The sequence below is a fragment of the Pezoporus flaviventris genome, unplaced genomic scaffold (assembly GCF_033815535.1).
Source record: "Pezoporus flaviventris isolate CSIRO_AGI_PZ_B2104156 unplaced genomic scaffold, CSIRO_AGI_Pfla_v1 ptg000037l, whole genome shotgun sequence".
Classification (NCBI taxonomy): Eukaryota; Metazoa; Chordata; class Aves; order Psittaciformes; family Psittacidae; genus Pezoporus; species Pezoporus flaviventris.
The window spans coordinates 12,443,914-12,468,165 of NW_026892585.1; the positions used below are offsets into that span (position 1 = coordinate 12,443,914).

Below are 24,252 nucleotides of genomic sequence, written 5' to 3' on the forward strand. Positions count from 1 at the left end.
CATCTCACTGGAGGGTGCTGGCCGGTGAGAATTTACAGAGATGGGCTTTTAGGTGCCTAAGTAAGCGAGGATATCCGTGTTGGAGGGGCTGTTCTGGAGTGCACCACCTGTAGGACTTGCCCAGGTCCTGGTTTCTGTCCTAACACATTAGGCTTAGGAGCAGGGTCTGGACATTGCTACTTAGGGAGCTGGTGTGTCGCTCGCCAGAGAGCGGTGCCCAGTGAGACTTCACAGAGAAGGAGTTTTGGGTGACTAAATAAGTGAGGATATCCATGTTGAAGGGACTATTCCGAGAGCAATCTGCAGAGAACATGCCCAGCTCCTGCTTCCTCTCCTAACGCATTAGGCTTAGGAGCAGGGGCTGGACATTTGCATTTAGGGAGCAAGTGTAGCAGAAGAACCTTTTTGTTCCATTCAAAAGATTGCTTTTCAGCTGTTCCTTTTTCTTTCACAGACACCGAGCTGGATGGTTCCCCTTTAAGCAGGAGTGAGGCCAAGAGCAGGTAGCCATTAAGGTGGATGTGAATCGTGATGGGCAACATGCAAATAACTCTCATTTGAAGAGATGGTGAGTAAAGAGCAGACGTGTCTTCTGAGACTCCTATGGATTATAAAGTATGCTGTAATGCCTGCACAGAAAGTCAACTTCAATGAAACGGAGTCAAATTAACCCCAAAGCTTTCAGTTTGGGTCTCAGTGTTGTGCCTGCAGCTTAAATCCTGTGTTTTTCTAGGCTGACAATTGCCGATGGTCTCTACTTCAATGGCAGACTCTTTTCGTGCTAGTTATTCTTCAGGAGGTTGTTCTGAGAGAAGTTGCTTAACATAGGAAGGTGCTGCTGGTGACCTCGTGTTAGAGGTCTGAAAAGAAGCAGCTGAATTGCTTCCATTTCTGTTTTTAAAGGAACGACTTATGGATGATGGGATTGATGAAGACAGTGGAGAAGATGCAGGTGAAGATGCCATACATTTAGTATGTTACCTTTCTGATCACGGTGTACCAAAATGCGTGTGTTTCTTGTTTCCTTTTGGCTTTCTGATGCATTGAATATTTTAAGCACAAGAGGACTACTGCATGCTTTCTTTTAAGACTCTTTTTCTGAGGAATAAAATGTAAAGATATTGGTCTTCCGTGGTTTATTTTAATTAAAAATGTGTATTATACTGAGGCAAAAAGCTTGTACTTAATCTGCACCATTAGGTCTTTAAAGAGCTGTTAAAAAAAAACGTCGATGGATCTTGCAGTACTCGCCATCTGCATAATGTATCTTGTGACCTTGGGTTAGTTTTGTGCAGGGTGTGAATTCTCAGCTGAGATTTGGAGTTGAGACCATTCCTGAAAGAAGGCTGTAAACACAAGGATTACTTGCTAATGGCAGGTTGTCTTCATGCCACAAAAGACGAAGCCTCTTGTCATACATTTAGAAAGCTAAAAACTTTTTCTTGAGACTCTTCTGAAGTTCATTGCAGTTGAGATGTTTGACAGTTCTTCAAAGACAATTGACAGTGATGGGATAAACCTTACAGTTTTGATACATACAATACTTTTTAAGGAAAATATAGCTGTACTGGGGAAAAAAACATGAACATTAGGCTTTTTGATAAAAACTCATGGTAACTCTTTTGGATGTTTCTATGCATATTTGAATGCAAACGACTAAGTAGTGCATCATTAAGGATGAGCATATGTTTCATTTGAGAGTGGAATAAAGCTATCACGGTGGCATTACTAATGGTGACTGAAGTGGTGTGTTTGTAGCAGCGCATCCGCAGTTACAGGTATGATATCAAGAGCAGGCTATCTCTATTCTTAAACTTAACCTAATTAAAACTGAGGAAAGAGAACTTGTACATGAGATAACAGCACAGTGGAACTGTCAGGTTTTTGGATGCTTTCTTTAGCTTTTGACCATGGTCAAGAAGTTACATTTGGTTTTGTTCCTAACCCTAAAGTTAACCATGTGCTGTCTTAACTTTAAAATGGCTGCAAAGACTCTGTTACACTATAAAGCTCTTCAATAAGTCTGAACAAGTGAGAAGTGGGGGTTCCTTTTTTGCTTGCTCATGTCCAGCTGCTGCAGTTTTCTTTGCTTTTATCCTCTGAAACACCCGTCAGGATTTCTAGGCCTTCCTGAAAGTTGACTCAATTGGAGAAATGTGAACAGTGGTTTGAATTTAAACAGGCCAGACTTCCAGGAGTATGTTTAAAGGACATGGAACCTCCCAGCTTCCAGAACCGTACCAAGATCTGAGCAAGGAAAAGAAAAAAGATGGAAAATGAGTCAGAAAGAAGAATGAGATACAAAGCATTCCCAAAAAGCAGTGAAGGAGTTGGAGGCAGGGGAAAGCCAAAGGGTGGATCAAAGAGAAGATGTGATCATGAATGGATATGAAGCAAGCAGCAAGGAGCAGATTGAGGTACAAGAGGTGCAATTTCCTTTTCAGAAAAAAGAAAGAGCTTGATGAGAATTAATCCCATCAGGTCTTTGTTTTATGGGTTTGTGAGGAATTTGGGTATAGAGTTGAACAGTGTGAAATATGTAACAGATGGTGATGGAAGAGAAATGAAAACCCTAGGAAAACAGTTGCTTTTTCTTAGTTGTCCTAACTGTTCTATGACATAAAGCAGAATACAGTTACGTAGTACATGGCTGTAGGCAAAGCTAGAGGCTGAATTCTAGCAAATCTCTAGCATGAAGTGGAACAAAAGGTTTGAGGATTAAGGCAGGCTAGGCTGTACCCCCGGTATTAATGGTTCTGTAACATACCTGTGCATCACCCGCTTTTACAACTCTGAGTACAGCAAAAGTGATTGAAATTCATGCTTTTCTTTACCTTCCAAAGAGGCCGTTTGCTTTTGTTCCATTCCTTCGGAGCAGAGACCAGCCCCCTCCTGGCTCCATCCTCTTGTCAGGCGGTTGTAAAGAGTGATAAGGTCCTCCCCGAGCTTTCTCTTCTCCAGACTAAACACCCCCAGGCGCTGTTACCTGGGTTTTCTCATCCTCGCGTAGCTTTAGGCGTTCAAGGAATAAACTGCAATGTGAGTGGTTGTTTCTGGAGCAGGGCGCTGCAGCTGGAATCTCAAGGTGTGTAAATAGGACAACACATGCAGAAAGCCTGTTGGCTTTCAATACACACACACACACGCACCCCCACCCCACCCCCCCACACCCCCACCCCCACCCCGCGCCTTTGCAGAAATCCTGGGAAGTAGAATCTAGGTGTGAGAAGTTTGTAAGATGGAAGTAAGCTGTGGGCATGTTAGTTTGTAAAATCGGGGGTGGGGGGGTGGTTCGGGCTGTTTGGGGTTTATTTATGTGTGTGTGCCTGTGGGGGTTGGAATGTATCAAAGCTGTCAGAGAGCATGGGAAGGAGGAACTACAGCAGGCGATTAAGAGTGACCTGTCCCTGACTGGTACTTGGAAGACGTTGGAAGTGGCAAGGAACGAGGACGTCAGAACTGGAAAGAGGATGTCGATAAGAAAATCAGATAGACCTTTCACCTGATGTAACCGCAAGGCAAACGCAGATGTGCTTGGCTAATTGCTTGGAAGCATCTAAATATCGTGTCATCTTTTCAATAAACGATCCAGCTTGCACTCTACCTCTGGGTGCGTGCCTCCATTCTCACGTGTGCCCGTGTGTTCTTCACCCCTTTAGACTGCTGAACTTAACTGCTGCCTGCGAAGGGCAGGCAAAACCTGGTTCTTTGCGACAAGGTCAGCGCGCTTGGGTGGCTTTCTTGAAGTGCTTTGGTTAGTAACGTGGCCCGAGGTTCAACTGCAGTAACGCACTAACCGCAGCACTGTGAAAGCATGCTGCTGCAACAATACAATGCGCCTTGCGCCTTGCCGAGGGCACCGGGTGCGCTCATGTGTTCCACCGAGGTAAACGAAGGGGATGAGTAGTAACGGCTCCGGGGCGGAGCGGGCGGCGCTGCTCCAGAGCGCCGCTAGATGGCGCCGTCACACAGCCCCGGCGCGGCACTCGGCGGCGACCGACGGACGGGGCCCGGGACCGCGGGCGGGGGGTTCCGTAGTCCCCGGTGGCGGCGGTCGGACACGGGTGGTGCTGGCTGGGCCGCGGGAGGCAGCCCCGGGCGCGCTGCTCGTGTGCTGCAGGACGAGGGAGAGCTCGTCCTCCTGCATCAGCGAGCGGTGGAATCGCGGGATGGATCCCAGACTGGTTTGTGTCGAAGGGACCTCAAAGCTCATCCAGCTCCAAGCCCTGCCACGGGCGGGGACACCTTCCACTAGAGCAGCTTGCTCCAAGCCCCGTCCAAGCTGGCCTTGAACGCTGCCAGGGATGGGGCAGCCACAGCTTCTCTGGGAGCCCTGGGCCACCTCCTCAGCACCCTCACAGGGAAGAACTTCTGCCTAGGAGCTCATCTAAACCCTCCCTGGATTCTGCATAAGAGAGCAGGAGTAAATTTAGCACTTGTTATTGCTTCTTACTGTCCTTACTCAACGTTCAGTATTACCTCCTGAGGCAGAGAAAGGGGTTACCTTGGCACAGACAGAGCAAAAGGCATCCACGGTGGTACACAGCAGCTTGGCACTACCTGCCCTGCCCTGTCCTGGTTGACCCTGCCTTTAGCAGGAGGGTTGGACTAGAGGATCTGCAGAGGCATCTTCCAACCACAACTATTCTGTGGTATTAACCATGACAGCATCACTGACCACGCCATATTTACAGCTTGTAACTGTTCAGTTTACAGCAGATCTGGCCAGAAACTTTAACAGTAGCAACTAGCACAGCCTTGTAAAACGGGGACGCAGTTCTCAGCCAGTGGAGATTTACAAAGCCATCTTTGATTTTACATCTGTAACATGGGCATCATAAAACCTCACAAGGGCACTGCAAGGTGCAAAGGCACTTCAGCGCCTTTGTAATACAGACTGTGATACTGAGCTTGTTAGGTATTTAAACTGACAGCAGAGTACAGATACATCTTCCTGAGCATATGGTCTCCGTTTTCTCACATAACCCTTTAGGAAACAATCTTTAGCAAAAAAGTCACAACCGACCGCATCTCTGTTGAGAAGTGTCACGCCACTTTAGGAGCTGTTTTGTGGATCATCAGAGAGTGCTGCTCCCAGCCGAAATAAAAAAGGTGGGTGGGGGATAACCCCAACACTGTGGGGAAGAAATCAACCAACCAGTGGGGGAAAAAAAATCATTGGGGAGGGGGAAAAACGTGGAGAGGGGGAGATTTGGGGGGCAGAAGGGACAGGGGAGAAAACGGGGGGGGAAGGGGCACGGTCTGTGTGGAAAAAACGCACCAACCAGAAGGGGGTAAAATGTGCGAGGGGGAAGGGGGGAGAAAAAGTGGATAAAATGCATAGATAAAAAACGGGGGGGGGGGAGGGGAGGGGGGGAAGAAAAAAAATCCCCGAACAACTCTGGAGGGAGAGAGAAAAAAAGGAGAGACCTGTGGGAAAAAAAAATATTTAAAAAAAGGGGGGGGTGTGTGAAGATGGGAGCAGGAGGGGAACTGGAAGGGGGAAAACGTGGGGATAAAATAACCGTGGGGTTAAATCAGAGTCTGGACATTCACGCTCAGGGAGCCGGTGTCTCGGTCACTGAATGGTGGTGTCCAGTGAGGCTTGAGAAATGGAGTTTTATGTGAGTTAAGTAAGTGAGGATATCCGTGTTGGTGGCACCCTTCCAGAGGGCTCTCTGTGTAGAACATGCCCAGCTATTTGTTTCTGTCCTAAGACATGAGGCTTAGGAGCAGGGTCTGGCTATTCGCACATAGGGGCCTGCTTTATGGGGTGTCTGAGAGTGCTGCCGTGTGGCCGTACACAGGTGTAGGTTTAAGTGGCTAAGCAAAGGTGGATTGCCATGTTGGTGTCACTGTTGAGGAAGGCACCTTGTTTACGTGATGCCAAGCACCAGCTTTCTGTTTCTTACTGTATTCCGAACATCGGAATTTGGACGGTCACACTTTGGGAGCTCTTTTGTGGATCATCAGAGAGTGCTGTTCAGTGGGGCTTTCCAGGGATGGGGTTTTAGGTGTGTAAGTAAGTGACGCTATCCATGTTGGGAGCACTGTTCCAGAGGACTCCCTGCGTAGAACATGTCCCGTTACTTGTTTCTGTTCTAACCCATTAGCCTTAGGAGCAGGATCCGGACATTTCCACTTAGGGAGCTTGGTTCTGTGGCGCTTGAGAGTGCACTCTGTAGGCAGCACGCAGATGCACTTCTATGTGGCTAAGCAAGGGTGGTTTGCCATGTCGGTGGCACTGTTCCCAAGGTCTCCGTGTGTAGGTGATGTGCAGCACGAGCTTTCTGTCCTGGCACATCGCGCGTGCATGTTCCAGGCCACCCGTGTGCATTCAGCAGAGGGGCGGAACGCAGATGGTGGTTTTGGTGGCAAACAAGGTCTCTTTGCCGCGTTGGCAGCACCATTCTGCAGGTCTGCTCAGCGACTGCTTTCTGTCCTGGCACTACGTCCTTTGGAACAGCGGCTGCACGTTGGCACTGTGGAGCCGCGCTCCAGGACACCAAAGCGATGCAGCAGAGGATCAGTACGGCAGTGGTGTTTAAGGTGGCAAGGCAAGGGCAAATTACCGTGTTGGGGGCACCTTTCTGGAGGTCCCCACGTGTAGGAATTAAGTTGATATTTCCGTAAGTCCTCATAAAGCCCGCTGGATTATTTTTGGTGGGCTTCAGCTACAGAATGAGCAGTGAGAAGAGTGGGAGCAAGGTGCTCACAAGTGGGCTTTGTTACCCTTAGCAGGCACCAGAAGGTTCCCTGAAGCTGCTGATTGTTCCGGGAGAGTTGAGCTTGGAGAGAGAGGAAGGTGTGCAGGGAGTTGGCTTCATTTTATCGTGTTTTGCTGAGATGAAAAGCATGAGTTGAATTTGGCTTTGCTTTGGGAAGAAAGGAGTTTTGGTTTTGTTGGAGTGCTGGGGTCTACCGATGTCCATGGGCTTCTCCTTGGCTTCTCCTCCGCTTGCTGCCTTGAGCACTCGCTGTGCTTATGAGGGAGAGTTTAGTGGTTCCTTCTTCCTTGAGGTCTAAGAACAACAGCACGGCAGAGAAAGGAGGTAAGGAGATGCGGAAGGAGATTGCCTGCTGCCCTTAGAGTGCTATGGAGAAAGCAAGTTGTCTCTTTTCTGAAGGTCTTAAAGCTCTGAAGAATTAGTTTGACCTGGCATGACGGGAATGGTATGGAATAAGGGGTGGACACTGTCCTGGTTTTGGCTGGGCTAGAATTGATTCTCTTCCCTGTGGCTGGCGCAGTGCTGTGTTCTGGCTTGGTTCTGGGAAGCACGCTGGTAGCGCACCGATGTTTTAGCTGTCGCTCAGTAGCCCTTCGGCTGAGCAAAGGACTTTGCAGTCTCTCCTGCTCTGCCAGTGAGGAGGGGCACGGGAAGCCATGAGGAAGCAGAGTCAGGACACCTGACCCAAGGCAGCCAGAGGGGTATTCCATAGCAGAGCACGTCATGGCCAGTATAGAAAGTGGGGGGAGTCAGCCGGGAGGAGCAGGTCGCCGCTCGGGTCAGGTTGGTTATCGCTGAGCGCGTGCCGAGCAGTTGCATTGCGCATCAGTGCTGGTTCGTGTTTCTCTTTTCCCTGCCTAGACGTAGAGGAGCAAAGTTTGTTGGAGAGCTGTTCATAGCGATGAGATTTGAGCTTTTGTCTTGGTGCTGCAGGTTTGGTTTTTAACTTGTTGTCGTGATTTTGTTCTTGGGGCTGAGGGACCGGGGAGCGGCCGAGGGGAGCGGCGGGGCTGGGGGAGCGGGGAGGCGCTGCGGGCCCGGCGGGCTCCGGCGATGCTGCAGGTGCGGCTGTGCCGAGGCGGTGGCGGGGCCGGGGCCGGCGGACAGCGCGGGCTGAAGCCGGTCCCGTGCCGGGCGGCGCTCGGGCCGGTGTCGCTCCCCAGGGCGGGCCGACGGGGCCGGGCGTTGCCCGGCGGCCGCTGGAGCGCGAGTGGCCAGTGCGTCCGTTGTCGGGGAGCGCCATGGAGGGCCAGCGGCTGCCCGCTGCTCTCAACCCCAGCCATTTCCCGGCCAAGCTCTGGGAGCTGGTGAACAGCCCGCGCTGCGGCTCCGTGCGCTGGGATGCCCGCGGCGAGGGGCTGCTCATCGACCAGCGGCTCTTCGAGCGAGAGCTGCTGGGCGCGGAGGCGGCCGGCGACGGGGCGGCGCTGGACGGCGAGGTCTTTAAGACCAGGAACTTCGCCAGCTTCGTCCGCCAGCTGAACCTCTATGGGTTCCGCAAGCTGGGGCCGGGGCCGGGGCCCGGGCCCCTGCAGGACCCGGCGGGGGGCGATGGCGGCAGCTCCGCCGGGGCTCTGCTCCATTTCTACAGCCCCCATTTCCGCCGCGACCGCCCCGAGCTCCTCGTAAACCTCAAGCGCCTGACGAGGGCCAACAAGGCGAAGCTGGCGGCCGGCCTGGAGCTGCCCAGCCGCCCGGCACAGCGCTCCCAGCTCCCGCCCTCGACGCTCGGCGAGGCTGCCAGGCCCGGTGAGCTGGGGTGGCCCCGGGCTGCGGGGCCCCGAGAAGCACTGGGTGCTGCGGGGTTTCTAGATCGGCACCCCCGCAGGCAGCAGGCTTGCCTGACCTTGCTGGCGGCCGCTCAGCTCCGCCGCTGCGGGAAAGCCGTTGTTGTTCATGCAGGGAGATGGGCTGCCGGCAGGCACGGGGAGCGAGGTTCGCGTGTGGTTCCGTCTGCCCCTCGGCTGCAAGACAGCCTCCGTCGGGGGCTGCAGTAACAACACCCTCACCCTGGCTCTGTGGAGCTGGCACAGCCCTACCAGATGGACGTTCCTTCTCCTTGAAGGGTTGTCCATAAGCTGTCGTTAAATCTGTGTGAAGCGATGGGTAACCGTGTGAGGGCAAGTACCATTTCATGAAGCCGTAACTGACCGAGAGAGGAAACCAGGGAAGATGAAAGGGAATATCTTGGAAGTAACAAAACGGCAAAGTCTGAGCTTTTTTACACTCAACCGGTTGAGCTACCTGGAAAAAAGCTGGCTTTGGTTTTGTTTTCCTTGACAAACTGAAGGACTTGTGATCAAGTGCTCTCAGAGTCACGTTTAGGATTTGGACATTGCCCCTGCCTTGGCTGCCCCTGTGCTGTCCGCACTGGAGTTCGGTCGAGCCCCGCTTCACCATTCCCCCTTTATTTTACCTTACTGCCTGATGTAACGCGCAGCGCTTCCTAAACGGCTTGTGCCGGTTTGGTCAGCTCCTGCGCATTTTGATTTCTAATAGCGCATTTCTAAGTAGCGATCACTTGCTCCTGAGGGTTTCAGGAGACTGAATGCTCCAGAGATGGCTGTGTGTTGGCACAGCACTGGTGTTCCTGTGTGTTCAGGTGGTAGTGCTGCAGCAGTTACTGTATGTTTAGGTGTAAGAATAGAGTCTGTTTCTGGATGAAGAATATCGGAGCAAAGGTGGTCTTCCCAGGGAACGTTGTGGAGCCTTGGCTCCTCATCCTGCCTTTCAGGGCCAGTGAAAACTCCTTCCCTTAGTCCTTGTTTCCCTTTGTTTTGCAGGACTGGTGACTGCAGGAGAGGCTCCTCAACCTTGTCATCCAGACAGCTGCTTTCTGCCCTCCAGCACAGCCGCCTCATGCCAGGAGCCCCCTGCTTTCCAGGCAGCGACTTCCCAGCAGCCTCCGGTCCCTTCCAGACCATGGCAGGGTTCTGTTGCGTGGCTGCCATGGCACGGGGCTCTCCCAGCTTTCCCAGGCCAGGGGGCTCCCTTTCCCGTCCTCCACAAGTGTTGCACGGAGGTCACGTACACTCTCCAGACCGTGTGCTCACTTCTGCCGCTTCAGCGAGGGGCTCCAGCCGGTGCTGCCCTTCCAGAACGGGGCAGCTGCGCGTCTCCAGGGCAGTGCTTGCAAGGCCGGGATCCAACGGGTACGGCAAAAGTTCTCCGCTTGCTGCTCGAGAAGTTCCTGCCAAGCGATGCATGAAATGTTTTCCGCCAGTGCTCTGTCACTGCGTGTGTATCTGACGCGTGTGCTCGCAAAGAGATGTGTGTTCCCTGTCCGTATACTTGCAACCAGCCTGTGACAGAATGTGCTTTAGCCGCTCATTTCTTCTGGCTCTGATGAGATGAGCTGTATCAGAGACAGGAGAGCTTAGAAATGCCTTCTCTGCAATGAGCAGGGAAGGACAAAAGCGTGTGGGTGAAGCAGGTGTGTGTGGAATCTTGATTCAGCTGGAGCACTTGAAGTATTACAAAAGAATTGGCCCCTTTGCCAGCCGAGCCCATCAGTGGGATTTCCACAGGTGCAGTTTTTCTTGCTGTTAGATCAGGCACTGCTGCAGCTGGCAAAAAAAAACCAAGAAAAGGTGGTGTGAGTGCAAACCGTTCTTTCTGAGCACCCTTCTGCACTTCAGACCCGGTCAGAATCGCTCACCAGTCTGGGCTGCTACACGGTTACCTGTGTTCTCGTCCCCTTGATGTACAGGCATTACAGCGCGTTTGATTCACGAGCTGCTTTCACTATAAGCTCTACTAAGTGCAAGAGTTGTGCAATTTCTACTTTACTCGTAGCTTTTTATAGCCTATGGTGAGGACGTTACGTTTTACACCTGCCTCCTGTTTCACAAGCGCTTTTTCCCTTTGGGTTCTTCCTTTTCTTCTCTTAGAAACTAGGCTCTTTGTACTACATGTTTGTTTCCTTAGGATCACTCCAGCAGGTTACAGCCAATCTCTCCTTTGCTCTCTCGCCCTGTTTTTACAGTAGCCCTTTAGGTTTCTTTGGTGGTTTTCTTGCCTTTGTCAACATCCTTTGGCGTTCCCAGGGAGTGAAGCCCAGGTATCATTCGATTTTTGGCACAATCCAGAACTGTAATATGTTTGCAGGTCACAGGGTGTTCTTCTGAAAGATGTCCAGATTTCATCCTAAGGTTGCTCAGAACGAGCTTTTGAGGTAGCAGGAGTCAGACACGTGTCTCGTGCTGCTGTGGAAGGATGTCCACAAGCTCGCTCCCTGTTGTTTAGCTCTTGTGTTTGTTGCTCCAAAATGGACAAAAGTTCCTCTGATCACATGGCCGCCTCAAGTCACACTTGTACCATTTAATTACTGTGAACATTGGCCTAGATTTGATTTCATGGGGGATTTCTCTCTCGCCCAGAAGGACTGCAGATTTTAAAGATTCTCTGTCCTGCCAGTAGTGCCTTTCCTTGTAAGTTCTCTCTGCGTGGCACCAAAACCTGAGACCCGCAGAAACTGCTTCATCTACAGAGCTGCTTTTTGGAATAAGATCCCATTTTCATTCCAGTGTGTGTGCGTGAACATGCATGCCCTTCCTGTCTGAATCCCCTTTCTGTGGCGTGTTGTGTTGAGACAGTCGAGCAGCCAAATCGAAAAAAGGTGATATTAAGATAGAGAGGAGTGAATATGAAGATTCCGTGTGTGTTGGTTAATTCTGCAATGCGTATGTTGGATCTGTGTCTACATACTTTAGAAGAAATATGTTTTAAGGTGGAGAACTCAGTCTTACAATCGGCGGGGAGGTCATAATCCATTTCAGGGAGTTGGCTTACAGAGCGGTTACTGCAGTGTTTAATGCAAGTAAGCAACAGAACTGTACACCCTGGGCAGCAGTTCTGGCAGTCTGATCCCTGTGTTTGAATTTTGCAGGCACCCCGCAGTGTTCACCCCCTGCCCAGGGAGGTCTTCTGAGTGTCAGCGCCAGTGCTGCTGCTGCGGCGTCCACCGACTTCGTCTTTGTGCAGGTGAGTGCAGCGCACAGAGAGCAGGGGGAAGGGAGGAGACCCCATGCATGGACCGCAGGGTTCTGGGTTCTTGCGGCAGGAAGGAGAGAAGTTTGGGACTGGATCTGCTTTCGAAAGGAAAAGTAACGTGGTTTGCCAATGGCCATTTGAAAGCACCGCTTTGAAACACGAAAGGGGCAGTGCTGTAATGCAGGTGAGGTTTCAGGGCAGCGGGATTGCGGGTGTCCTCATCGGCAGAGTGTTCTTTTCCTCGAAAAGTGTTATGTTTGACTTCACCATAATTCGCTTTAGTTCACGAGTCTCCGTTTATCTTTGAAGAAAGTCCTTGCCTGCACAAAATGGGATTCTTTAATGTTATGATACTGGGAATCAGCTCCACTTCTGTGTCCCAGACAACTTGTGGCAGTCCTGAGTTTCATTGTCTGCGTGAGAAGAACCAAGTTGACTTTTGGAGTTGGCCCCAGCTCAGAGCTATCCTATCCTATCCTATCCTATCCTATCCTATCCTATCCTATCCTATCACTGAAGAGCTCCAGTGCTTCCTGTCAATGCTTTCTAGAATTCTGGTGGAAACTGCACCTTATTGGGTGGCCTGGCTTATGAAATAGTAAAAGAACTTCAGTAAAAATGCCAGGGCTTCCTTTCGCATTCCAGCAGCTTGGAGATACTTTTTTCCTCAGAGGGAATAAGCAAAGCAAGCTCTGCTGGTGTGTGCTGAAAAAGGGTTGACCTGCACAGTCCTCAGAAGCATTAAAGCCATCAGCCCTGACTCAAAACAGTTGTGATTTTTTGATCTGGAAATTCCCTGTGTTTTGTTTCTCGCAGAGTCCTGAATTGCAGCCACCTTCTGCAGCTGAATGCCTGCCTTCTGATGGGGCACATCATGCATTGGAGGACGAGAAGTTGCCGGAATTAAGCTACGAAGATGTGCTTCAGTTTCTCGAGGAGATGTATGCATCGCAGAGCGCTGATGTAGTGACACCGGAGCCTGCAGAAAGCTGGGATGGAGAGCTGTTGGAAAGCTACATCAATGCGGCCATAGAAAGCGCTGCTGCTGCTGAAACAGCGCAAGACTCTGTGAGCACACAGGGAGCCCCTGAAGAACAGCTGGATCACAACCCAGCTCAGTCATCTGAAATGTTTGCTGTGGATGAGCTGTTCAGTGCAGAGCAAGTAAGTGCTAAATGGAGGTAAAACTCCCCAGGAAACTATTGAGTGGTCTTTGGGTTTATTTCATTTGTTGGTGTGTTTATTTAAAGGAGAATGAGAGTGTTAAATGTGGATCTGCGAGGGAAGAGAGAGAGCTCACTTCAGGAAGCGAGGCAGTGAAGAAAGCTGCGGAAGAGCCAGGGTCCTCTGCAAAACCTCAGTGCAGGAAGAGAAGACACAGCTCACAGCAGGGTAAGTCCCTGCTAAGAGAGCCTGCCTTTTTTAGAGGTGGCCAAGACAGCTGCTCTGAAACTCTTGCGGCAAGGGGAGATCACAAGAGCTGAGTTATTGTCTGCAGTGTTAAGTACCTCACTGGGCCTTCAGTTCAACTCTTGCACTCGTAGGAGCTCTCGGCGTACTTGCCGACACGCTTCTATACGCAAGCTGGTGGTGAGGACTCCTAGGTGGACCAGGGAATAAATTCTCTCAGTCAATAAACGCTGAAGTTGTGGGAGTTGTGTCAGAGCCCTGCATGTCACAGTACACAGCAGTGAGATGCAGGCTGTGGGTATGTTTGCTGGAGGGTGAGAGTGCCACAAAGGGAACTCCGACTAATGAGGTGACTGTTGACGTAAGAGGGGAAAACCCCACCACGCTGCCCAAGTGAGTGCCCGAGCGCAACCTTTGTGGCTCAGATCACTAAATAAATGTCACAGCAGCCTGCTGATACGTGTGCTGCAACACAGGAGAAAAACACGCTCAGATTTTCAAGTCGCAGGCCGCCTTTGGCCAGATTGGACTGTCCCTGATGGCAGCAGAGGTGCTGTGCGTGCTGCCAGCTGAGCCGTAGGCAAAGCCTGCCACTTCCTCGGTGGTGTTTGCTTCCTAGATCCCCAGGAGCCGGAAGGTGGAGCCTGTAAGCGGGGCTGCTTCTGGAGGAAGACGGCGGAGTGAGGAGCGTGTGAACCCGTGGAGCGGCTGGCGGCTGGTTCCCTCCTGCGAGTCCGGCAGCAGCGCTCGGCACAGAGCTGGAGCCTGGGTTCAGGGTCAAACCTCTTCTGTTCTGTTTCCTAACTCTTATGTCCTTGATAGCTCTATTCCTCAATTTATGTGTTATTTCTAGCTTTATTCCTAAATCTGTATGTTATTTATAGCGTTATTTATAACTTAATAAGTTATTTATAGCTTTAGTCATAAATTTATATCTTATTTATAGCTTTAGTCATAGATTTGAATCTTATTTCTAGCTTTATTCCTAAATTTGTATGTTATTTATAGCGTTATTTATAAATTATTTTATTTATAGCTTTAGTCATAAATTTATATCTTATTTATAGCTTTAGTCATAGATTTGTATCTTATTTATAGCTTTAGTCATATATTTATATCTTATTTATAGCTTTAGTCATAGATTTGTATCTTATTTATAGCTTTAGTCATAAATTTATATCTTATTTATAGCTTTAGTCATAGATTTGAATCTTATTTATAGCTTTAGTCATAGATTTGTAGCTTATTTATAGCTTTAGTCATAAATTTTTATCTTTATTTATAGCTTTAGTCATAGATTTGAATCTTATTTCTAGCTTTATTCCTAAATTTGTATGTTATTTATAGCGTTATTTATAAATTAATATGTTATTTATAGCTTTAGTCATAAATTTATATCTAATTTATAGCTTTAGTTATAAATTTGTATATTATTTATAGCTTTAGTCATAGATTTGAATCTCATTTATAGCTTTATTCATAGTTTTGAATCTTATTTGTAGCTTTAGTCATATATTTATATCTTATTTATAGCTTCAGTCATAGATTTGAATCTTATTTCTAGCTTTATTCCTAAATTTGTATGTTATTTATAGCCTTATTTATAAATTAATATGTAATTTATAGCTTTATTCCTAAATTTATATCTCATTTATAGCTTTATTCATAGTTTTGAATCTTATTTGTAGCTTTAGTCATAGATTTGTATCTTATTTATAGCTTTAGTCATAAATTTATATCTTATTTATAGCTTTAGTCATAGATTTGAATCTTATTTATAGCTTTATTCCTAAACCTGTGTTATTTATAGCGTTATTTATAAATTAATATGTTATTTATGGCTTTAGTCATAAATTTGTATCTTATTTATAGCTTTAGTCATACATTTGAATCTTATTTATAGCTTTAGTCATAAATTTTTATCTTTATTTTTAGCTTTAGTCATAGATTTCAATCTTATTTATAGCTTTATTCCTAAATTAGTATGTTATTTATAGCGTTATTTATAAATTAATATGTTATTTATAGCTTTAGTCATAAATTTATATTTTATTTATCGCTTTAGTCATAAATTTATATCTTATTTATAGCTTTAGTCATAGATTTGTATCTTATTTATAGCTTTAGTCATAAATTTTTATCTTTATTTTTAGCTTTAGTCATAGATTTCAATCTTATTTATAGCTTTATTCCTAAATTTGTATGTTATTTATAGCGTTATTTATAAATTAATATGTTATTTATAGCTTTAGTCATAAATTTATATCTAATTTATAGCTTTAGTTATAAATTTGTATCTTATTTATAGCTTTAGTCATACATTTGAATCTTATTTCTAGCTTTATTCCTAAATTTATATCTTATTTATAGCTTTAGTCATAGATTTGAATCTTATTTCTAGCTTTATTCCTAAATTTGTATGTTATTTATAGCGTTATTTATAAATTAATATGTTATTTCTAGCTTTATTCCTAAATTTATATCTTATTTATAGCTTTATTCCTAAGTTTGTATGTTATTTATAGCGTTATTTATAAATTAATATGTTATTTATAGCTTTAGTCATAAATTTATATCTTATTTATAGCTTTAGTCATAGATTTGAATCTTATTTCTAGCTTTATTTCTTAAGTTTGTATGTTATTTATAGCCTTATTTATAAATTAATATGTTATTTATAGCTTTATTCATAAATTTATATCTCATTTATAGCTTTATTCATAGTTTTGAATCTTATTTGTAGCTTTAGTCATATATTTCTATCTTATTTATAGCTTTAGTCATAGATTTTTATCTTATTTATAGCTTTAGTCATAAATTTATATCTTAATTATAGCTTTAGTCATTGATTTGAATCTTATTTATAGATTTATTCCTAAATCTGTGTTATTTATAGCGTTATTTATAAATTAATATGTTATTTATAGCTTTAGTCATAAATTTGTATCTTATTTATAGCTTTAGTCATACATTTGAATCTTATTTCTAGCTTTATTCCTAAATTTGTATGTTATTTATAGCGTTATTTATAAATTGATATGTTATTTCTAGCTTTATTCCTAAATTTATATCTTATTTATAGCTTTAGTCATAGATTTGAATCTTATTTCTAGCTTTATTCCTAAATTTGTATGTTATTTATAGCGTTATTTATAAATTAATATGTTATTTATAGCTTTAATCATAAATTTATATCTTATTTATAGCTTTATTCCTAAGTTTGTATGTTATTTATAGAGTTATATATAAATTAGTATGTTATTTATAGCTTTAGTCATTAATTTATATCCTATTTATAGCTTTAGTCATAGATTTGAATCTTATTTATAGCTTTAGTCATAAATTTATATCTAATTTATAGCTTTAGTCATAAATTTGTATGTTATTTATAGCTTTCTTCAGAAATTTATATGTTATTTATAGCTTTATTCATAGTTTTGAATCTTATTTATAGCTTTAGTCATACATTAATATCTTCTTTATAGCTTTAGTCATCAATTTGTATGTTATTTATAACTTTAGTCATAAATTTATATCTTATTTATAGCTTTATTCATAAATGTGTGTCTTATTTATAGCTTTCTTCAAAAATTTCTCTTATTTTTAGCTTTATTCATAATTTTATGCTATTTATAGCTTTATTAATGAATTTATATGTTCTTTATAGCCTAATTAATAAATTTATATCTTATTTGTAGCTTTATTCATAATTTTATGATATTTATAGCTTTATTAATAATTTTATGATACTTATAGCTTTATTAATGACTTTATAGCTTTATTCATAAATTTGTATTTTATTTATAGCCTTCATAAATTTTTATGGTATCTATAGCTTTAGAAATAATTTTATGTTATTTATAGCCTTCATAAATTTTTATGTTCTTTATGGCTTTATTCTTTTTTTCTGTTATTTATAGCTTTATGTATAAATTTATTTCTTCTTTATAGCTGTATTCATTAATTTGTATCTTATTTATAGCTTTATTCATAAATTTAAATGATATTTATAGCTTTAGTAATGACTTTATAGCTTTATTCATAAATTTGTCTTTTATTTATATCCTTCATAATTTTTTATGTTATTTGTAGCTTTATTCATAAATTTATATGATATTTATAGCTTTAGAAATAATTTGGATCTTATTTATGGCTTTCTTCAGAAATTTATATCTTTATTTTTAGCTTTCTTCAGAAATGTACATCTTATTTATAGCTTTATTCCTAATTTAATGATATTTATAGCCCTATTAATGAACTTACATGTTCTTGAGAGCTTTATTCATAAATTTGTATGTTATTTATAGCCTTCATAAATGTTTATGTTATTTATAGCTTTCTTCATAATTTTATGATATTTGTAGCTTTATTAATGAATTTGTTATTTATAGCCTTCATAAATTTTTATGTTATTTATAGCTTTATTCTTTTTTGTTATTTATAGCTTTGTTTCTAAATTTATATTTTATTTGTCGCTTTATTCATAATTTTATGATATTTATAGCTTTATTAATGAATTTATATGTTCTTTATAGCTTTCTTCAGAAATTTTTATGTTATTTATAGCTTTCTTCAGAAATTTATATCTTATTTATAGCATTAGTAATAAATTTGTATTTTATTTTTAGCTTTCTTCAGAAATGTATATCTTATTTATAGCTTTATTCACAGTTTTATGATATTTATAGCTTTATTAATGATTTTATGTTATTTATAGACTTCATAAATTTTTATGTTATTTATTGCTTTATTCTTTTTTTCTGTTATTTAGAGCTTTATATATAAATTTATTTCTTATTTATAGCTGTTTTCATAAATTTATATCTTATTTATAGCTTTATTCATAAATTTAAATGATGTTTATAGCTTTAGTATTGACTTTATAGCTTTATTCATAAATTTGTCTTTTATTTATATCCTTCATAAATTTGTATGTTATTTATAGCTTTATTCATAAATTTATATGGTATTTATAGCTTTAGAAATAATTTGGATCTTATTTATGGCTTTCTTCAGAAATTTATATCTTTATTTTTAGCTTTTTTCAGGAATTTACATCTTATTTATAGCTTTATTCATAATTTAATGGTATTTATAGCTCTATTAATGAATTTATATGTTCTTGAGAGCTTTATTCATAAATTTCTATGTTATTTATAGCCTTCATAAATGTTTGTTATTTATAGCTTTATTCATAAATTTAAATGGTATTTATAGCTTTATTCATAAATTTGTATTTTATTTACAGCTTTCTTCATAATTTTATGATATTTGTAGCTTTATTAATGAATTTGTTATTTATAGCCTTCATAAATTTTTATGTTATTTATAGCTTTATGTATAAATTTATTTTTTATTTATAGCTTTATTCGTAAATGTGTATCTTATGTATAGCTTTATTCATAAATTTCTATGTTATTTATAACTTTACTCTTTAGTTTATATGGTATTTATAGCTTTAGTAATAAATCTGTATCTTATTTATAGCTTTATTCATAGATTTTTATCTTATTTATAGCTTTATTCATAAATTTATATCTTACTGATAGCTTTCTTCATAAGTTTGTATTTTATTTATAGCTTTATTCTTATTTTTTTATGTTATTTATAGCTTTATGTACAAATTTTTTTTTTATTTATAGCTTCATTCTTTAATTTGTTTCTTATTTATAGCTTTATTCGTAAATTTCTATTTTATTTATAACTTTACTCTTTAATTTATACGGTATTTATAGCTTTAATAATAAATTTGTATCTTATTTCGAGCTTTAGTCATAATTTTTATGTTATTTATAGATTTATTAATATTTTTTGTTATTTATAGCTTTATTCATAATTTTTATTTATTTATAGCTTTATATATACATTTTTTTCTTATTTTTATCTTTATTCATAAATCTGTGTCTTTTTTATGGCGTTATTCATAGATTTGTTATGTATAGCTTTTTTCATAAATTTGTTGTTCATAGCTTTATTAATAAATGTAAATGTTATTTTTAACTTTACTCCTAGCATTATATGTTATTTATAGCTTTATTCATTTTTCATTTATAGCTTTATTCTTAAATTTGTATGTTAATTATAGCTTTATTCATAAATTTGTGTGTTATTTTTAGCTTTATTCATAGATTTTTATTTTATTCATAGCTTTATTAATAAATTTCTTTTATAGCTTCATTCATAAGTTTGTGTGTAATGTATAGCTTTATTAATAAATTTCTGTTATTTATAGCTTTATTCATAAGTTTGTGTGTAATTTATAGCTTTACTAATAAATTTGTTATTTATAACTTTACTCGTAAATTTGCCTGTTATAGCTTTCTAAATTTGTTATTTAGCGCTTTATTCTAAATTTGTATGCTGTTTATAGCTTTATTAATAAATTTATGCTATTTTTAGCTTCATAAATTTCTCTCTTATTTATAGCTTTATTCATAAGTTTGTATCTTATTTTTAGCTTTATTCATAAATATGTTATTTTAACTTTTTTCATAACTTTGTATGTTATTTATAGCTTTATGTATAAATTTGTGTTATAGCATTATTCATAACTTTGTTATGTGTAGCTTTATTAATTTATTTTATTTATAGCTTTATTCATAACTTTATTGCTTTATGTATAAATTTGTTATAGCTGTATTCATAACTTTGTTATGTATAGCTTTATTAATTTATTTATAGCTTTGTTAATAAATTTATCTGTTTCTACCTTTCTTCATATATTTGTATGTTACTTATAGCTTTATTTCTATATTTATATGTTATTATTGCTGTCTGCGTAAATTTGTATGTTACTTATATCTTTATTAATAAATTTATGTTATTTATAGCTTTCTTCCTAAATGTGTATCTCATTTATAGCTTTATAGCTGCGCAGCACGTGTCCAGCTCCTGTTTCTGTCCTAAGACATTAGGCTTAGGAGCAGGTTCTGGACACTGGCACTTAGGGAGCTGGAGTCTTGATTACTGGAGTGTGGTGTCCAGTGAGGCTTTACAGGATTTTAGGTGTGGAAGGAAGTGAGGATATCCATGTTGTTGGCGCTGTTCTGCAGGACACACTGTTTAGAACATGTCCGGGTATTTGTTACTGTTCTGACACATGAGGCTAAGGAGCAGGATCTGGACATTCACACTTAGGGAGCCGGGGTCTCGATTGCTGGAGAGTGGTGCCCTATGTGGCTTTACAGGGATGGACTTGTAGTTGTGTAAGTAAGTGGGAATATTCAAGTTGGTGGCAGTGTTTTGGAGAGCACTGTGTGTAGGACATGCCCAGCTGTTTGGTTTTGAACTAACGCATTAGATTTCGGATCAGGATCTGGACATTCACCCTTCGGGAGCTTGGTTCTGTGGTGCCTGAGAGTGCACTCTATTTAGGCAGGACGCAGAAGTATGTATGCGGCTAAGCAAGGGTGGATTGCCATGTTGGTGGCACTGTGTCCCGAGGTCTCCCTGTGTAGGTGATGGGCAGCACGAGCTTTCTGTCCCGGCACATCGGGTGTCAGAGCAGGTGCCGGGCGTTTGCAGTCTGTGAGCCGTGCTCCCCAGGTTTTCCGTGCGGGTCCTTCCCTCCGTGCGTGTCCCGTGCCCGCCCTCGGGTCTCCGCCAGCAGGCTGGCCGCGGTGCGGAGCGGCTCCAGCTCCCTGGGGCCGTAGTTGTGGTGGCTGCCGTTTCCCTGGCACGAGCAGGTTCTCAGCCTGCAGCTGAGGGTTGCTGTTCTGCAGGGGTGTCTTGTTTGGGGCTGGGGCGGGGGGGGAGCTTCCCCCGGCTGTGCGCGCTGTCGGCTCTGGCCACGGGACCGAGGGTTGAGCCAGCGGGGTTTGTGTTCATAGTGCCCAGCGTAGGGAAGGCAGGAATCTTGCTTGTTTTCCATGCGGACTGCAATAAAAGGAAGCCCTTGATGTGACGGAGCCATCCCTTTCTTACGGAGCTGCGGGATGAAGGATGCTGCGAGCGTGCTGCGGAGCACAGAGCGGCTGCTGCGGGGCCCAGCGGTTTGTCTCCCAGGGAGACTGACTCCGCAGGTTCCCCAAAGGCTCTCCGAGCCGCGGTGCCCAGGAGCAGCCCCCGGGAGCAGCACGGGCAAGGCTGGATGCAGCCCTCCGCGGGGGGGACACGACCCTGCGGTTTGCCCGCGATGAACAAGAGCCCTCCCTCCGCCGCTCCCCGCGTTGGTGCCCCCCGCTTCCCCCCAGCCCCCGGGGCCTCCCGCCGGGGCTCTCCGCGCCGCTGCGCTCCGCTCTGCCGCTCCCGGCTCCGCTCCCGCTCCGAGCCGCTGCCGCTGGGTCTGGCGAGGCAGCACCGGCCCAGAGAAGGAGCCCCTGGAGCGGCTGCACCGCGTGGGAGCGCTGCTGGGCAGCGGCGGCTCCGGGTCCGTGCCCTCGGGGTCCGCCCCGCCCGTCCGACAGCGCCCCGGTAAGTGGCGGGGAGGCGGCGGGGCGGGGTCAGCTCAGCCCCGCGCTGCCCTCGGCTTGCAAGTGGCGGTCAGAGGCGTGCGGCGGGAGCGCATCTCCTGTGCGGGGGTGAACCGGTGGGAGCGGGAGGGGGGCAGCCGGGACAGCGCCAGGGGAGCGGGCAGGGAGGCCCCGGGGGTGCCCGGTCCCGGTGTGTCCGGGAGGGGGTCACCGGAGCATCCCCCAAAGCATCTCACTGGAGGGTGCTGGCCGGTGAGAATTTACAGAGATGGGCTTTTAGGTGCCTAAGTAAGCGAGGATATCCGTGTTGGAGGGGCTGTTCTGGAGTGCACCACCTGTAGGACTTGCCCAGGTCCTGGTTTCTGTCCTAACACATTAGGCTTAGGAGCAGGGTCTGGACATTGCTACTTAGGGAGCTGGTGTGTCGCTCGCCAGAGAGCGGTGCCCAGTGAGACTTCACAGAGAAGGAGTTTTGGGTGACTAAATAAGTGAGGATATCCATGTTGAAGGGACTATTCCGAGAGCAATCTGCAGAGAACATGCCCAGCTCCTGCTTCCTCTCCTAACGCATTAGGCTTAGGAGCAGGGGCTGGACATTTGCATTTAGGGAGCAAGTGTAGCAGAAGAACCTTTTTGTTCCATTCAAAAGATTGCTTTTCAGCTGTTCCTTTTTCTTTCACAGACACCGAGCTGGATGGTTCCCCTTTAAGCAGGAGTGAGGCCAAGAGCAGGTAGCCATTAAGGTGGATGTGAATCGTGATGGGCAACATGCAAATAACTCTCATTTGAAGAGATGGTGAGTAAAGAGCAGACGTGTCTTCTGAGACTCCTATGGATTATAAAGTATGCTGTAATGCCTGCACAGAAAGTCAACTTCAATGAAACGGAGTCAAATTAACCCCAAAGCTTTCAGTTTGGGTCTCAGTGTTGTGCCTGCAGCTTAAATCCTGTGTTTTTCTAGGCTGACAATTGCCGATGGTCTCTACTTCAATGGCAGACTCTTTTCGTGCTAGTTATTCTTCAGGAGGTTGTTCTGAGAGAAGTTGCTTAACATAGGAAGGTGCTGCTGGTGACCTCGTGTTAGAGGTCTGAAAAGAAGCAGCTGAATTGCTTCCATTTCTGTTTTTAAAGGAACGACTTATGGATGATGGGATTGATGAAGACAGTGGAGAAGATGCAGGTGAAGATGCCATACATTTAGTATGTTACCTTTCTGATCACGGTGTACCAAAATGCGTGTGTTTCTTGTTTCCTTTTGGCTTTCTGATGCATTGAATATTTTAAGCACAAGAGGACTACTGCATGCTTTCTTTTAAGACTCTTTTTCTGAGGAATAAAATGTAAAGATATTGGTCTTCCGTGGTTTATTTTAATTAAAAATGTGTATTATACTGAGGCAAAAAGCTTGTACTTAATCTGCACCATTAGGTCTTTAAAGAGCTGTTAAAAAAAAACGTCGATGGATCTTGCAGTACTCGCCATCTGCATAATGTATCTTGTGACCTTGGGTTAGTTTTGTGCAGGGTGTGAATTCTCAGCTGAGATTTGGAGTTGAGACCATTCCTGAAAGAAGGCTGTAAACACAAGGATTACTTGCTAATGGCAGGTTGTCTTCATGCCACAAAAGACGAAGCCTCTTGTCATACATTTAGAAAGCTAAAAACTTTTTCTTGAGACTCTTCTGAAGTTCATTGCAGTTGAGATGTTTGACAGTTCTTCAAAGACAATTGACAGTGATGGGATAAACCTTACAGTTTTGATACATACAATACTTTTTAAGGAAAATATAGCTGTACTGGGGAAAAAAACATGAACATTAGGCTTTTTGATAAAAACTCATGGTAACTCTTTTGGATGTTTCTATGCATATTTGAATGCAAACGACTAAGTAGTGCATCATTAAGGATGAGCATATGTTTCATTTGAGAGTGGAATAAAGCTATCACGGTGGCATTACTAATGGTGACTGAAGTGGTGTGTTTGTAGCAGCGCATCCGCAGTTACAGGTATGATATCAAGAGCAGGCTATCTCTATTCTTAAACTTAACCTAATTAAAACTGAGGAAAGAGAACTTGTACATGAGATAACAGCACAGTGGAACTGTCAGGTTTTTGGATGCTTTCTTTAGCTTTTGACCATGGTCAAGAAGTTACATTTGGTTTTGTTCCTAACCCTAAAGTTAACCATGTGCTGTCTTAACTTTAAAATGGCTGCAAAGACTCTGTTACACTATAAAGCTCTTCAATAAGTCTGAACAAGTGAGAAGTGGGGGTTCCTTTTTTGCTTGCTCATGTCCAGCTGCTGCAGTTTTCTTTGCTTTTATCCTCTGAAACACCCGTCAGGATTTCTAGGCCTTCCTGAAAGTTGACTCAATTGGAGAAATGTGAACAGTGGTTTGAATTTAAACAGGCCAGACTTCCAGGAGTATGTTTAAAGGACATGGAACCTCCCAGCTTCCAGAACCGTACCAAGATCTGAGCAAGGAAAAGAAAAAAGATGGAAAATGAGTCAGAAAGAAGAATGAGATACAAAGCATTCCCAAAAAGCAGTGAAGGAGTTGGAGGCAGGGGAAAGCCAAAGGGTGGATCAAAGAGAAGATGTGATCATGAATGGATATGAAGCAAGCAGCAAGGAGCAGATTGAGGTACAAGAGGTGCAATTTCCTTTTCAGAAAAAAGAAAGAGCTTGATGAGAATTAATCCCATCAGGT

General features: G+C 43.2%; 2 protein-coding genes across 2 annotated transcripts; one reads left to right on the forward strand and one right to left on the reverse strand.

Moving 5' to 3' along the window:
* Window positions 1-7,449: 7,449 nt before the first annotated feature.
* On the reverse strand, window positions 7,450-7,971 carry LOC133275246 (uncharacterized). The gene has a single exon (XM_061465091.1). The coding sequence runs from the start codon at window positions 7,969-7,971 to the stop codon at window positions 7,450-7,452; it is 522 nt and encodes a 173-aa protein (XP_061321075.1).
* Window positions 7,970-13,814, forward strand: LOC133275226 (heat shock factor protein 5-like). Its single transcript, XM_061465073.1, has 7 exons — window positions 7,970-8,477; window positions 9,512-9,891; window positions 11,255-11,257; window positions 11,628-11,711; window positions 12,537-12,884; window positions 12,971-13,112; window positions 13,750-13,814. The coding sequence occupies exons 1-7, from the start codon at window positions 7,970-7,972 to the stop codon at window positions 13,812-13,814; spliced, it is 1,530 nt and encodes a 509-aa protein (XP_061321057.1).
* The last annotated feature ends 10,438 nt before the right edge of the window (window positions 13,815-24,252 follow it).

Bases quoted from the DNA above. Each gene is read 5' to 3' on its own strand.
- LOC133275246 (XM_061465091.1), bottom strand. From the start codon at position 7,971: ATGGCGCTCCCCGACAACGGACGCACTGGCCACTCGCGCTCCAGCGGC.
- LOC133275226 (XM_061465073.1), top strand. From the start codon at position 7,970: ATGGAGGGCCAGCGGCTGCCCGCTGCTCTCAACCCCAGCCATTTCCCG. The intron at 12,885-12,970 runs GTAAGTGCTAAA...GTTTATTTAAAG, and splicing joins AGCTGTTCAGTGCAGAGCAA to GAGAATGAGAGTGTTAAATG. The intron at 13,113-13,749 runs GTAAGTCCCTGC...TTTGCTTCCTAG, and splicing joins AAGACACAGCTCACAGCAGG to ATCCCCAGGAGCCGGAAGGT.